Source organism: Rhipicephalus microplus, chromosome 5, assembly GCF_043290135.1.
Source record: "Rhipicephalus microplus isolate Deutch F79 chromosome 5, USDA_Rmic, whole genome shotgun sequence".
NCBI classification, from domain to species: domain Eukaryota; kingdom Metazoa; phylum Arthropoda; class Arachnida; order Ixodida; family Ixodidae; genus Rhipicephalus; species Rhipicephalus microplus.
Genome location: NC_134704.1, coordinates 165506873 through 165523207, shown reverse-complemented (window position 1 = coordinate 165523207; position 16335 = coordinate 165506873). Strand labels below are relative to the sequence as shown.

Below are 16335 nucleotides of genomic sequence, written 5' to 3'. Positions count from 1 at the left end.
CAGCAGTTTCCAGTCTGCAGATGTCCTTTGCCTGTTGGCAATAGAGCACACTTGGTTCCTCATGACACCGACGGCTACTAAATGCTGCCATCAGTGAGTTCACCTTGCAGAACTAAATTTCACCGGTACTATAATTCATGCAGTACTATAACATGTGCAAGTTTTTGAGCCCATCAGATGTAATGTTTCCCTATGGTAAGTTTAAGCATGAAAAATTCACTACTACTGTTATATACATACATATATTATAGAGCAAATACATCAGAAGATTGTGTGATTTGATACAAGTGAGCTCTTGTTTGATTATGAGGTTGGGCCTGTCGATTTACCACGTTTGATAGTTGGAAAGTTAATTTGAATTTATTTTGCAGAAGCCAGGTTGCACTTAAGAAATTTATGTTATTTTGGAAGATTAGTTCTATAGGCGATAACCACTGTGGCAGCGCTATACTTCACTAGGACATATATGTTGCAGTACGTAAATTTTACATGAAGCTTCAGTTTATTTTAAAGTGATTATAGCAGATTTTGGTCACTTTGACGAAGTGATAGCTTCGTCAAAGAAGTTTTAAAAGTGAGTGCTTTTATTGATTGTTTTTATATATCTCGTTTTTGGCTCTTAACAGATCGCAGAAATTGGCTTGTTAAGGTCCTGTGGTGCATCGGTTGCACACACTGGCACATCAATTCTCATCATGACTCGGAGCACCTGTACAAAAATAGGAAGGACACGTGCTCCCAAACTGTTCAAGTCTATGTCTCTGCTTGGACTGTTATCATTCAGCGGATGTGGCCTGGAAGCATGCATGGCAGCCTCATCTGGAAGGACTGCGGTCTGCTTGGGAGCTTCGAGGGCACAAAACTGCCTAACGGCTGGCTGCAAGGTTAGTTTTTCTTTAATACATATGATTAAGTGAAGACCACTTACTGTGCACAAATTGAAAACCCAAGCATGGTTGCTTGCAGTGGATACCTGTATAATTCTCACACATAATTCTTATTCGACATTTATAGAATTAAATAGCAAGATAATTGAGAATGTTGAAAGTTGAAAGCCTGCAGCTTATGAATGAAACTACAATCATCTGAGACTCAAAAGCTGGTGCTTTTAAATGAGCACAAATACTTTGATTTCTTATTGAGCTCTCGAGCTTGTGACTCCCTCTGTGGATTGAGTGTTCTGGAAAGAAATAGCAAGTGGATGAAAATCGCCTGGCTGTTCGCAACTTGCAAGGAGAAAGGCCTATTGAACAAGCCTCAGACGACATAGGGCCAGTAACTGCATCTTTAACTTCATGTAACTTTTTCTCTCTGAGTGATGTGGCTTGTTGTGTTTCAGCCGAACGTTTTCACCACGATTGCATATTGATATATATTTTTCTACAAATTGTACCTGACCTAAGTATGCATTGTTGATCTCTAAAGATGACGTTCAGTGTGTTTCAAAGCCATGGCTCCTCATCTGTCTGTGGCTAGCCTACTTCAGCAGCAGTGCGATGAAGCCAGCACACATGAAAGCCAAGTCATGGAGCACTCCTTTGGTGTTCTGTGCAGGACGCAGCATATCCATCCAGCAAGAGACTGGTATCAACAATAATGGTGAGTGTTGGTCGCACCTATAGGAGCCCATTGTGTTTGTTGCGTATGATTATTTCCCCCTTACTGCCCTTACTGCGGCTTGATCCCCATCCCGCCGCACCAAGATCCTGGTCTTGAGATCAAGACCACCATCCGTGACATCAGATCTAAAAAGCACACGCCTTGGTCTGCCCTCCACCAGGAGGCTGTGGCGACGATAGAGGAGCGGCTCGCCGGCCGAGTCCTACTGTACACTGACGGCTCAGTCACAGCGGACGGTTCGGCGGCAGCCGTTGTTTCGCCCCATCCCTCGGCATCCGTGTGTGCCTCCTCCACTGCTGCTGAGTGCCTCTTCCCCTGAGTGCCTCCTCCACTGCTGCTGAACTTGCCGCACTTGATCTCGCGGCAGATCAACTCATTGACTTCCTGCCCCAGTCGGCAGCAGTGGTGTGTGACTCTCGCGCCACCCTCCTAACACTTGCTCGCGGAGAACGTGGCGCCCCCGTTGCGCAACGCCTCGCGAGGAAGTTCGCGGTGATCGTGCGGATTGGCTGTGACGTTGTGTTCCAGTGGGTGCCGTCTCATGTTGGACTACTCGGAAACGAGACAGCGGACGCACTCGCCAAGAAGGCTCACCACCCCAGCACACTCATTTCGACGTTCATCTGCGCGAGATATCTTGTGCACCTTCGTATTGCGCGCCATGTGCGCGCTTTACACCCGGACTCACGTGTGGCTACAGGATACCCCCCACGACCGCTTCCGAGGACTGGCATCAGCAGGCGTGCCCGGGCCTTCCTGCTTCGGCTTCGCACCGGCTGTTCCCACACCGCTGCAAGGTGGTTTCGCTTCACCAACAGCGGGAGCCCTTCGTGTGCCGAATGCCCGGCAGAGGAGACCACCGAGCACATCCTGCTTCACTGCCCCGGCTACACTGAACCACGGCCGGACTCGACTCCTTCTCCGGCGCTCCCCTTACGGCCTTCGCATTGGGGCGTTTTGCTGCCTGCCGCCGCAAGTTCGGGGTGGCGCTGCTAGACCACTGTTGCTCCGCCGCCTCCAAGCGCGTTCACGGGCGCAGTGTGCGCGCCACAGCTCTATGGCCATCATAAAAGCGCTGAGTACGAGGAACAGAACCAACTGCGGTGCCTGAATTCTTGAAGATGAACGTTTTATCCACACAATACCGCTCGGTCGTTGCATGTGATGAGGTTAAAATGGTATAGTCGACCTCTGAGAGCACCGCTTACCCAGTCGCAACCATTCCGGCAGCTTTCCCGGATTTTCGCACACGCGTGTTGTCACAAGCAACAGTAATCCATTACAGCGCACAAAATTCAGAGAGAAAAAGCAATATTTATTTTGTCGTAAGGTGGACTAGAACTTCCCGTAGGTAGACGGCGATGACTCCGCTTTCCGTTTCGTCGGCTGTCGAGGAGCCGAGGTGGCAGAGGGGGCACGCGCTGCAGGTTCTTTACGCGGCCTCTTTGAGCCGGGACCATATACGAAGGATACTGATCGAAGACCGTGGGCACGGCTCCTGGACACAGTTTCCGGATACGATATCCGGGAACATAGTCATTTTCCGTGAAGTGTTTGCTGCACACTACAGTCGATGCGGACTTGTCATTGATGACGAGGTTTTCACGTGAAACATTTTTCCTCCACTTCGAACACAGTTCCTCATCGCTAGAAAATTGGTGGTAGGACACACCCGGTGCCTTCCCTTGCTGTGACTTACACAGCGGCACGCAACAATAAACCATGGCTACGCTAGTGCAGTTAGCGTGCCTGAGCGTGTCTGATGCATTCTTTACCCGAGGTCATCGAACGCAGTCAAGAAAAGTCGCAGTCGGCGACGCGGGGAGCCGGCGGAGCTTACAGTGAGGTGGTGCTGCCCTCTACGCGTCAGAAAAAAATATGCGCGGCGCCGGTATTGAGAAGGCCGTAAGGAGCGTGCGGAAAGAGCGTCGAGTCCGGCCGTGACTGAACAACGCCGGCGGCTCTTCGACGCCTACGTTCGTCTGGGACTTCCACACGTGAGCCTCGACAACCTCCTCAGGCCCACCGCTCGAGGCTCATGCGGGCCTTCGAGGCCCTACTCGAGTTTTTCGGCGACGCTGCCCTCATCGCGCGCCTCTAGCGCGGCCCGCATGCACGTGACCGTGTTTGTTAACGTGTTGGGCCACGCCCACCTCCTCTGTAGCTTCGCTCTCATCGCGCGCCCCGCATCCACGTGTCCGTGTTTGTTTACGGGTCGGGCCACGCCCACCTCCCCTAACTCTTGCCGCGTGGTGCTCCTGTTCCCTCCCCATCCCGGCTCGCCTGACTCCTTTTCCTTTCCCGGGGGCAGCGCGGGCTGCATCTAAGCACGGCCGGACTCGACTCCTTCTCTGGCGCTCCCCTTACGGCCTTCGCAATGGGGCGTTTTGCTGCCTGCCGCCGCAAGTTCGGGGGGGGGTGCTGCTAGACCACTGTTGTAATTAAATAACATGGGAGGTATGAAGGCTTCAGTCGACGATAGATTATGCACTGATGTCACATAGGATGTATGATAAGCTCAGGGGAATGCACATAGATGAATGTGGCTTCAGAAGTCTGGTTAGCGATCACAAACGTATCAAGCTAAGTTTTGGAAGAGCAGTGAATGTGGGAAGGAGACCAGATGAGCAACTACAGGAAAATTTTTATCCAGAAAGGCAAACTGAAATAGCCACTAAACAAATTGAGAAAGTAATCACGAAGGATAATAAGACAGTGTGGACATACACGAATCTAATTAGACTCTTTGAGCTAGAGCTTGCTAAGACGCGTGACAAGTTACCCCGGAAAAGAAGACACAAACACAAAAATTGGTGGGATGAGGAAGTTAAGAGAGCCATAGCAAAACGTCAAGAAGCCTGTAGGGAACACAGACATGCTAAGCAGCGGGGTGAACCGACAGATGATGTTAAAAAAAAATGGGCAACCTTTCTAAGCTGTAGAAAGGATGCATTCCTTCTGATCAACGAAAAGATTAGAAGGAAGGGAGCTCAGTGGCTGGCAGAAGTACATAAAAAAGATAGAAAGGCAGCTGCGAAATTTCGGAACCATATAAACTCCCTAAGAAAAGAGACGAGCCTAGAGCAGAGTTTCATAAATACAGCCCAAGGTGCTAGGCTAGAAGGGGACGAAGCTATAGAATATATAAGAAAAAGGGTGACAGAAAAATTTCAACAAAGAAGTACTTTATACACCTGAATAGACAAGGACGAATCAAGTGGTGCAATGGCTCCATTTTCACAACAAGAGTGGTAAAAGACTGAGAAAAGGGTTCCTAGTAGTACATCAACAGGCCCAGATGGCATTCCAATTAGGCTGATAAAGACATTAGGTCCGAAGTCTAAGCAGGCTTTGAGAGAGGCAGTGAGCACAATAATAATCGATGGTGAAGTTCCTGATGAATGGAAACTTAGCAGGATGAGCATGATCTATAAATGAAAGGGGGACAAAGCTGACATAAACAACTACCGGCCTATAACACTGACATCAGTGGTCTACAGGCTGGCGATGCAGATTATAAAGGAAAGACTGCAGGCGTGGATAGAGGATGAGGGGGTGCTTGGAGAACTGCAGAATGGATTTCGGAAAGACAGGAGGTTGGAAGACAATCTGTTCTCACTGACGCAGTGCATCGAAATAGCAGAAAAGGAACACAGGCCCCTGTGGCTAGCATTTTTGGATATCAAGGGAGCGTACGATAGCGTGGTTCAAGAGAAATTGTGGGGAATACTGGACACACTAGGCGTAGAACATGTAGTTACTAATCTTTAGAGGGTATCTATAAAGGTAACAAGGTAGTTATAAAGTGGGAAAAACAGGTATCCAAGCCTGCAGAGATAAAACGAGGGCTTAGGCAGGGGTGCCCCCTGTCACCCTTATTATTCATGATGTACCTACAAGGATTAGAGGCAAAATTAGAGAGAAGTGAACTGGGCTTCAACCTCTCTTTAGTCAAACAAGGATAACATATTGATCAGGCACTACCAGCATTAATATACGCAGATGTTATAGTGCTAATGGCCAACAACAAGGAAGATTTGCAGAGATTGATGGACATCTGCGGTAATGAGGGAGATAGGTTAGATTTTATATTCAGTAAGGAAAAATCAGCCGTCTTGATTTTCAATGACAACGAAGGTAGTGAGCTTAGAATACAGGAGGTCACGCTAGAGATAACAGATAAATACAAATATTTTGGCGTATGGATAAGCAATGGGACCGAGTACCTGAGGGAACACGAAATATACGTGACGACTAAAGGTAACAGGAATGCAGCAGTCATGAAAAATAGGGCACTGTGGAATTACAATAGGTATGATGTTGTGAAAGGAATATGGAAAGGGGTCATGGTTCCTGGGCTGACGTTCGGCAACGCCGTCTTGTGCATGAGATCAGAAGTTCAACCAAGATTGAAAATTAACAACGTAGAATACGTAGGCTTGCTTTAGGAGCTCACGGGAATACACCAAATCAGGGAGTACAAGGTGATATGGGATGGACATTATTTGAGGGCAGGGAAGCTAGCAGCAAGATAACATTTGAGAAGCGATTGAGAGAAATAAAGGAGGAGCGTTGGGCTAGGAAGGTTTTCAGCTACTTGTACATGAAGAATGTCGATACAAAATGGAGGAAGCGAACCAGGAAGTTGACTGGTAAATACTTAGAAAACAGCAGGTGGCCAAACCAAAAAGAACTATCGGTTAAGAAGAAAGTGAAGGAAACGGAGACTGGCATGTAGAGAATGGGCATGATTAAGAAGTCCGCACTAGAGATCTATCGAACTTTTAAGCAGGAAATTGCCAAGGAAATAATCTATGATAATACTCAGGGTAGTTCTCTACTGTTTGAGGCCAGGACGGGAGTACTGCGAACCAAGACATATCGGGCCAAATACGAAGGGGTGACACAGTATGCAGTGCGTGTGGAGAGGAAGAAGAAACTGCCGAACACTTGATAATGTTCTGTAAAGGGCTTCACCCTATAGTTCAGGATGACGGCGCAGAGTTTTTCAAAGCACTGGGGTTTAGGGACCGGGAGGGCAAAATAAACAATAAGCGGGTAGGCTTAACTAGTAGGAGGTTATCTGATTGGTGGCTAAAGTCAAGGCACGAGTGAAAATTAAACTCTTCCCCGCAAAGTACGAATCCTCAAACTCACTTTTTAAGGAAAAAAATAAATATAGTTTTTTTTTCATTAGGTATTACGGCTTGGTGGCGCTAGCCACCGCCCGATCTAAAGGGTACAGCCATATCCATCCATCCATCCATCCTGTGACCACTGGGACCGAGTATCTGAGGGAACAGGAAATTTAAGTGACGACTAAAGGTAACAGGAATGCAGCAGTCATGAAAAATAGGGCACTGTGGAATTACAATAGGTATGATGTTGTGAGAGGAATATGGAAAGGGGTCATGGTTCCTGGGCTGACGTTCGGCAATGACGTCTTGTGCATGAGATCAGAAGTTCAAGCAAGATTAGAAATTAAGCAACGTGGAATAGGCAGCCTTGCTTTAGGATCCCACGGGAATACACCAAATCAGGGAGTACAAGGTGATATGAGATGGACATCATTTGAGGGCAGGGAAGCTAGCAGCAAGATAAAATTTGAGAAGCGATTGAGAGAAATGGGGGAGGAGCGTTGGGCTAGGAAGGTTTTCAGCTTCTTGTACATGAAGAATGTCGATACAAAATGGAGGAAGCGAACCAGGAAGTTGACTGGTAAATAATTAGAAAACAGCAGGTGGCTAAACCAAAAAGAACTTTTGGTTCAGAAGAAAGTGAAGGAAACGGAGACTGACATGTGGAGAATGGGCACGATTAAGAAGTCCGCACTAAAGATCTACCGAACGTTTAAGCAGGAAATTGTCAACGAAGAATCTATGACAATACTCGGGCTGGTTCTCTACTGTTTGAGGCCAGGACGAGAGTACTGCGAACCAATATATATCGGACCAAATACGAAGGGGTAGACACAGTATGCAGTGCGTGTGGAGAGGAAAAAGAAACTGCCGAACACTTGATAATGTTCTGTAAAGGGCTTCACCCTATAGTTCAGGATGATGGCGCAGAGTTTTTCAAAGCACTGGGGTTTAGGGACAGCGAGGGCAAAATAGAGTTCAAGCGGGTAGACTTAACTAGAAGTAGGTTATCTGATTGGTGGCTAAAGTCAAGGCACGAGTGAAAATTAAACCCTTCACTGCGAAGTACGAATCCTCAGCCTAATATTTAAAGGAGAAAAAAGATAAATGTAATGGTTAGTTCACTAAGTATTACGGCTAGGTGTCGTTAGCCGCCGCCCTATCTATTGGGTACAGCCACATCCATCCATCCATCCATCCATGCTTTTTTTTTTCTTAGTGCACGGTTCGAGTTTAGTAATTATCAAGTATAGGGACAATTGGTGTCAGAAAGGCATGGCTAAAAAGACTGTTAAGTTTTCAGGATGTGGAGTGGGTTTGAAGGTGGACCCAAGTGTAGAAGCGGATGGAGAAGAGGCTGACGCGAAGTGTAGGCAATGTGAGGTCGAGGAAAAAATGGAGAAAATGATGGTTGCCCAAAGTGAACTGCTGGTGAGAATCGATGAGCTCGAGACTGCGTTGGCGACAGAGCAAGAGAAAACGAGGGCAATGGGAGAAAAACTGAAGTCCACCGAGGAAGCACTAGCGAAGCTGAACAAAGAAGCGGCCTACGGAGAGAACAGTAGAGAACCGGCAACCAGAACGGTGGAGAACGAAGAGCAAGCAAGTTTGGAAAAAACAGGTTTAGCCGGTTCAACTGTCGCAAGGCCCAGCTTCAGCGAGGTAGTGGTGGGACTGGGAAGGAAAAAGCAGCCGGCGTCACAGGTGAAAGTAGCCCCCAGGTGCAGGACGCTCCAGCTGAAAAGTCACAGCATGTGATAATCGCCGGGGACTCGAATTTAAATCGATGCACAGAAGCCATCAAAGAGAGGGTAAGAGGTGACAAGAGGGTTGCAGTAGGGGCGTTCCTAGGACGCAAGCTGGAAGCAGTCATGAGGCAAGCGAGCGCAAAACTCAAAACTACAGCTGATAGACGAAACCTCGTGATAATTTCAGGTGCTTTAAATGATGTCTTAAATGAAGATACAGCAGGACTAGCAGCCACACTGGCGAAAGGCGTCGATGACATGCGCGCCACTTCTCCTAAGGTACAGGTAGTAATATGCACGATACCGAAGGTACCAGTGCGTGATAGCAACCTGCAAAGAGCGTTTGTCAACGCAAACCAAGAGATATGGCGGATGAGTCGAGAGAAAGGGTTTGAGGTGGTGGAAATAAACAGAGAGGTGCATAGGTGGGGTCGTTTTCAACGAGACAGAATTCACTTCGATGGGCGGCTAGGTCATGAGGTGGGTTGGCGATTTGCAGGACGCGCAGTAGCTTTTTTGGGGGGCAAGCGAGCCCTTCGGGGTGCAGGATAGCTAGTAACGAGGAAAACAACCAGGGAGACTCTTCGACAGGTGTTATGGACAGATACAATTCCAAAACGGCGCCAATGTCTAAGATAGGTAGAGTCCGGGGCATAAATAGACGTAGCCCCGAGCGCCGAGCCAATTAAGACATAGGGTATATTAACATGCAGGGTGGTAGGAACAGGCTGAAGTGGAAAGAGATAGAAGAACAGCTAAGGGAAGAGAGGCCGATGGTATACGGTTTTGTAGAAACACATCTCAGGGACATGAAACAACCTCCGAACAATCCGGACTACGCGTGGGAATATTGTAATAGAACAGAAGGCAGCAGAAAGGGGGCTGGTATTGGGGCATTTATTCATAAAAGTACTGACTAGCAAAGGGTCAAGCAGGAGTGCAAGGAAAATTTATGGCTAAAAGGGAAATTGGCAGGTCAAATGACGCTCCTTGGTTTCGTGCACTTGTGGACGGGAGCAAAGGCCAGAGAGGAAAACCAGGCAATGGTAGAGTGTATATCAAAGGACATTCAGGAGTTAGGAAGAGAGTGCGAGATAATTATACTAGGAGACATGAATGCGCACATAGAAGATATAGATGGGTATACCGACCCGACAACCAAACGATCACGGATATGTGTGAAAGGCTTGATTTGATCATTTGCAACAGTACCGAGAAGTGTCAAGGGCAAATAACATGGGAGGTAGGAAGGCTGCAGTCGACGATAGATTATGCATTGACGTCACTTAGGATGTATGATAAGCTCAGGGGAATGCATATAGAAGAAGGTGGCTCCATAAGTCTGGGTAGTGATCACAAACGTATCAAGCTAAGTTTTGGAAGAGCAGTGAATGTGGGAAGGAGACAATATGAGCAACTACAGAAAAAATTTTATTCAGGAAGGCAAATTGAAATAGCCACTAAACAAATTGAGAAAGTAATCACGGAGGATAATAAGACAGTGTGGACATACACGAACCTAATTAGACTCTTTGAGCTAGAGCTTGCTAAGACGCGTAACAAGTCACCCCAGAAAAGGAGACACAAACCCAAAAGTTGGTGGAATGAGGAAGTTAAGAGAGCCATAGCAAAACATCAGGAAGCCTCTAGGGAACACAGACATGCTAAGCAGCGGGGTGAAAAGACAGATGATGTTGAAAGAAAATGGGAAACCTTTCTAAGCTGTAGAAGTGCTGCATCCCTTCTGATCAATGAAAACATTAGAAGAAAGGGAGCTCAGTGGCTGACAGAAGTACATAAAAAAGATAGAAAGGCAGCTGCGAAATTTTGGAACCATCTAAACTCCCTAAGAAATGGGACGAGCCTGGAGCAGAGTTTTATAACTACAGCCCAAGTTGCCAGGCTAGAAGGGGACGAAGCTATTGAATATATAAGAACAAGGGTGACAGAAAAATTTCAACAAAGAAGTACTTTATGCACCACAATAGACAAGGACGAATCAAGTGGTGCAATGGCTCCATTTTCACAACGAGAGTGGGAAAAGGCTGAGAAAAGGGTTCCTAGTAGTACATCAACAGGCCCAGATGGCATTCCAATTAGGCTGATAAAGACATTAGGTCCGAAGTCTAAGCAGGCTTTGAGAGGGGCAGTGAGCAAAATAATAATCGATGGTGAAGTTTCCGATGGATGGAAACTTAGCAGGATGAGCATGATCTTTAAAGGAAAGGGGGACAAAGCTGACATAAACAACTCCCGTCCTATAAGAGTGACATCAGTGGTCTACAGGCTGGCGATGCAGATTATAAAGGAAAGACTGCAGGCATGGATAGAAGATGAGGGGTTGCTGGGAGAACTGCAGAATGGGTTTCGGAAACACAGGAGGTTGGAAGACAATCTGTTCTCACTGACGCAGTGCATCGAAATGGCAGAAAAGGAACACAGGCCCCTGTGGCTAGCATTCATTGATATCAAGGAAGCGTACGATAGCGTGGTTCAAGAGGAATTGTGGGGAATACTGAACACACTAGGCGTGGAACATGTAGTCACTAATCTTTTAAAGGGTATCTATAAAGGTAACAAGGTAGTTATAAAGTGGGAAAAACAGGTATCTAAGCCTGCAGAGGTAAAACGGGGGCTTGGGCAGGGGTGCCCCCTGTCACCCTTAATATTCATGATGTACCTACAAGGATTAGAGGCAAAATTAGAAGGAAGTGGGCTGAGCTTCAACCTCTCTTTAGTCAAACAAGGAAAACTTATTGATCAGGCACAGCATTAATGTACGCAGATAATATAGTGCTGATGGCCAACAACAAGGAAGATTTGCAGAGATTGATGGACATCTGCGGTAATGACGGAGATAGGTTAGATTTTAGATTCAGTAAGGAAAAATCAGCAGTCATGATTTTCAATGAGAACGAAGGTAGTGAGCTTAGGATACAGGAGGTCACGCTTGAGATAACAGATAAATACAAATATCTAAGCGTATGAATAAGCAATGGGACCGAGAATCTGAAGGAACACGAAATATACATGACGACTAAAGGTAACAGGAATGCAGCAGTGATGAAAAATACGGCACTGTGGAATTACAATAGGTATGATGTTGTGAGAGGAATATGGAAAGGGGTCATGGTTCCTGGGCTGACGTTTGGCAATGCGGTCTTGTGCATGAGATCAGAAGTTCAAGCAAGATTAGAAATTAAGCAACGTAGAATACGTAGGCTTGCTTTAGGAGCTCACGGGAATACACCAAATCAGGGAGTACAAGGTGATATGGGATGGACATCATTTGAGGGCAGGGAAGCTAGCAGCAAGATAACAATTGAGAAGCGATTGAGAGAAATAAAGGAGGAGCGTTGGACTAGGAAGGTTTTCAGCTACTTGTACATGAAGAATGTCGATACAAAATGGAGGAAGCGAACTAGGAAGTTGACGGGTAAATACTTAGAAAACAGCCGGTGGCCAAACCAAAAAGAACTATTGGTTAAGAAGAAAGTGAAGGAAACGGAGACTGACATGTGGAAAATGGACATGATTAAGAAGTCCGCACTAAAGATCTATCGAATTTTTAAGCAGGAAATTGCCAAGGAAAGTATTTATGATAATACTCAGGGTAGTTCTCTACTGTTTGAGGCAAGGACGGGAGTACTGTGAACCAAGACATATGGGGCCAAATACGAAGTTGTAGACACAGTTCAGTGCGTGTGGAGAGGAAGAAGAAACTGCCGAACACTTGATAATGTTCTGTAAAGGGCTTCACCCTATAGTTCAGGATGATGGCGCAGAGTTTTTCAAAGCACTGGAATTTAGGGACCGGGAGGGCAAAGTAGACTTTAAGCAATTAGACTTGACTAGAAGGAGGTTATCTGATTGGTGGCTAAAGTCAAGGCACGAGTGAAAATTAAACTCTTCACTGCAAAGAACGAATCCTCAAACTCACTTTTTAAGAGAAAAAAAAATAAATATAGTTTTGGGTTCATTAAGTATTACAGCTTGGTGGCGCTAGCCACCGCCCAATTTAAAGGGTACAGAATATCCATCCATCCATCCATCCATCCATCCATCCATCCATCCATCCATCCATCCATCCATCCATCCATCCATCCATCCACCCTCCCAAGCGCGTTCACGGGCGCAGTGTGCACGCCACAGCGCTATGGCCATCATAACAGCGCTGAGTACGAGGAACAGAACCAACTGCAGCGCCTGAATTCTTGAAGATGAACGTTTTATCCACACAATACAGCTCGGTCGTTGCATGTGATGAGGTTAAAATGGTATAGTCGACCTCTGAGAGCACCGCTTACCCAGTCGCAACCATTCCGTCAGCTTTCCGGGATTTTCGCACACGCGTGTTGTCACAAGCAACAGTAATCCATTACAGCGCACAAAATTCAGAGAGAAAAAGCAATATTTATTTTGTCGTAAGGTGGACTAGAACTTAAATAAAAAAACAATTTTTGTGCGAGGTGAGCACAAATACCTTTTTCTTTCAAACCCATGCTAGCAATACAAATTAACACAAACACAAATGCATGGTACGAATAAAATGAACTTCCATGACATACTCATCACAGTCTGAAATATTTTCTAGACGGCTTGTGCACATACGCAAGTGGTTTTTCATTTCTATCGCTCACCATATTGGTGTAGTTAACGAGAAGAAGTCTGATGAATTAGTCCGCAATTAAACGAGCTGGGCGCCTTGCGTGGCTGATGTCTACACCCTCTGGGCAGAGGAGGACGGGTGATTGTTCGAGGTGTGGGGTAACCAGAAGTTCCAGCACTTCATGCACTTTTGTACGCGGAAGTTTCTAGCAGCTTTTTCAAAGAAAGTAACAATGCTGTCCAACAGTGTCAAAAACATACGGTTTGGGTAGTGGAGTGCACTTTTGTCCTGGCTGTGCAAAAGAACATACAAAAGATCAGCTTTGTTCGTAGGTTGTCAGCATCGTAACACAAGCATCACAATCAAACTCACTGACGAGCTTCACGATGTATCTACTCCCCGTAGGTAGACGGCGGTGACTCCGCTTTCGGTTTCGTCGGCTGTCGAGGAGCCGAGGTGGCCGAGGGGCCACGCGCTGCAGGTTCTTTACGCGGCATCTTTGAGCCGGGACCATATACGAAGGATACTGATCGAAGACCAAGGGTACGGCTCCTGGACGCAGTTTCCGGATACGATATCCGGGAACATAGTCATTTTCCGTGAAGTGTTTGCTGCACACTACAGTCGATGCGGACTTGTCATTGATGACGAGGTTTTCACGTGATACATTTTTCCTCCACTTCGAACATAGTTCCTCATCACTAGGAAATCGGTGGTACGACACACCCGGTGTCTTCCCTTGCTGTGTCTTACACAGCGGCACGCAACAATAAACCATGGCTACGCTAGTGCAGTTAGCGTGCCTGAGCGTGTCTGATGCATTGTTTACCCGAGGTCATCGAACGCAGTCAAGAAAAGTCGCAGTCGGTGACGCGGGGAGCCGGCGGAGCTTACAGTGAGGTGGTGCTGCCCTCGTGCGGTTAGCCGCCGCACTACGCGTCAGAAAAAAATTTACGCGCGGCGCCGGTATTTAGAAGGCCGTAAGGACCGTGCGGAAGGAGTGTCGAGTCCGGCCGTGGTCCGAGACAGTCCTCTATGTCCTTCCCCTCCTATCCTTTCCTCCTCAATCTTTACGTCCCATTCCCCCTTCCTCCGCGCGGAGCCGTGTCGGTGACTTCGTATTGAAAGACAGTAACAGCTCCGTGCTTTTGTCTTCACTTTCCCCAATAAAGAACCTCTCACGCCGATTATTTCCCCTGATGAAGTGCATTTTTGAAAAGTTTTCTTCTTTTATAATAATAGATGTCAGACACAAGCACACTCATAATCCACAAGTGCTTTGTGTCTTCTAGACTGCCCATTTGCTCCTATACGCAGTATGGTGAGCTGGCTATGTTAGACAGCCTTAAAGTTATGAACATTGGCTGTGGTGTTGTAATGCAGTCTAACTTGTGTTTCTTACTGAACTTATTTGTGGTCTGCTTCTCACACCTTGTGTAAAGTCAAAAAAGAAAAAAAACTCTATGGCTTTTTATGCCTGGCAGAAGTTTCATGCCCTCATATGTAACATTATAGTTTTGTTCTTGTATCATAATAAAATATATTTTCAGTCTTCACTGTTTGTGTGTGTGTTGAGGCTTGTCATTGGCTTCTTAAAATACATCTGTGAGTATGAGCACATAGTTAACAACTCTACACTCTTGCATGTAGCATGGTTGTGACAATGATCTGTATTTTTCGAAGTTCCAGCAGTAACAAGGGATCCGGTGCTCCACGGTCATGTACAGTGTATCAAGAACAGAGCACAGAAGACCAACAAGTATAAAGGGGCTGCCAGTGACTGTTCTCCTGCTCAAAGTTTACAAAAGCAGAAAGAGCACATTGTGACGTCAGGAGCAGTTTGAATTGTTTACGTAGTAACAATCTGTGCAGCTGCCGCTTAATTCTTAGCAGTGCATTATTCAGCAGTTCCTTTGTTTGCATTTCAAATTATGTATATTTTGCATGGAAGATACCAAACTGTGACACTAATTTAAAGGCTGCTGTAGTGTTACTGGGTAAAGATTTTTGAGCTGAAGTTTTTACCATACGTGTTAAGTGCGTGCGTGTCTCTGCATTTACCTGTCATAAATCACAGCATCCATGGTCGACAATGGTAACGGTGTTTGCATTCTTTGTAGTACAAGAAGTAAAGCCTTGGATGCGGTAATCTTGTACTTAGTCGATGTAATCCTTCAGTCTACACTCAATGATATAGCACCAAGGATGCAATGAGTGTATAAGCTCAGGGAAGTGAATCTATGTGAATTATTGTACTTGGAAGGAAGAGTATTATAACTACTCCTAGTATGTCTTAACAGTAGATTTTAGTGTTTGTGTATTGTTATTCCACTGCCTGTCCGTCCTCAACAGTCTACTTATCTGTTTCTACTATGTAAGTGTAACTTTTTCAATGTATACTTTCCTTGGATAGGTTTGTTCGTAATGTAAAGCAAGTGACTTATCATCTATGCAGCTCTACTCAGACTAAAAATAAAAGTATTTATTTTTATTTATATGTAGCTGTAGCATGCATTTACTTATCTTTTTCTAGGTGCCTGTACAATCGTTTAGCCCGACAAAGGTACCGGTATACTCTAATATAGAAGCTGGCATCTTAAAATAGTTTATTAGTGGAAGTAACAATGTCTTTACAACCAATCTTATTATCCTCAGATGTGCTGTGAAAATTCTATGGAAATTTATTGACATTTTTTGAACTGTGGGAAGGTAAATGTTATGTTTTTGTATTGTGGTCCCTGTTTCATGCAAATGACACACCATTACTTTGCAGTGGCATAGTATATATGCCACTGCAAGTCTTGCCATATATGTAGCAAGACCTACATGCAGTGCACTTGGGCATCACCTCACATAATTAGTGTACAGCTTTTACCCACCAGTGAACTGAATTTTTTTCAAGCAGACTAACAGACAGCTGTATGGGAAATGTGTTGATGTGCAAACTTTGAAGTCTTTTAGAGGAGCGTTTGCAGGGAACGAAATAGGGCCTACAGTTGTCAATATAAACACTGTTTGCACCAAGGAGCGTAGTAGCTTAGAATTGTATTATTCATGTATTGTGTAGAATTTCTTTGCGATGTGCCGCTTTTCAGCCATGTGTCCTAACATGCTTTGTTAGTGTGTTGTGAATGAGCCAAGCTATGTGAATAAACAGAGTAATATTGCAGACATGTACGAAATATTGGTGCACAGCCCTTTTTTTAGCATGACATTTTCA

The 16335-nt window shown here is 45.7% G+C and overlaps 1 protein-coding gene across 1 annotated transcript; it reads left to right on the top strand.

Moving 5' to 3' along the window:
- The first annotated feature begins 636 nt into the window (after window positions 1-636).
- On the top strand, window positions 637-15437 carry LOC142817428 (uncharacterized). Its single transcript, XM_075894450.1, has 3 exons — window positions 637-884; window positions 1555-1599; window positions 14799-15437. The coding sequence occupies exons 1-3, from the start codon at window positions 788-790 to the stop codon at window positions 14957-14959; spliced, it is 303 nt and encodes a 100-aa protein (XP_075750565.1). The 5' UTR covers window positions 637-787; the 3' UTR covers window positions 14960-15437.
- Window positions 15438-16335: the final 898 nt, after the last annotated feature.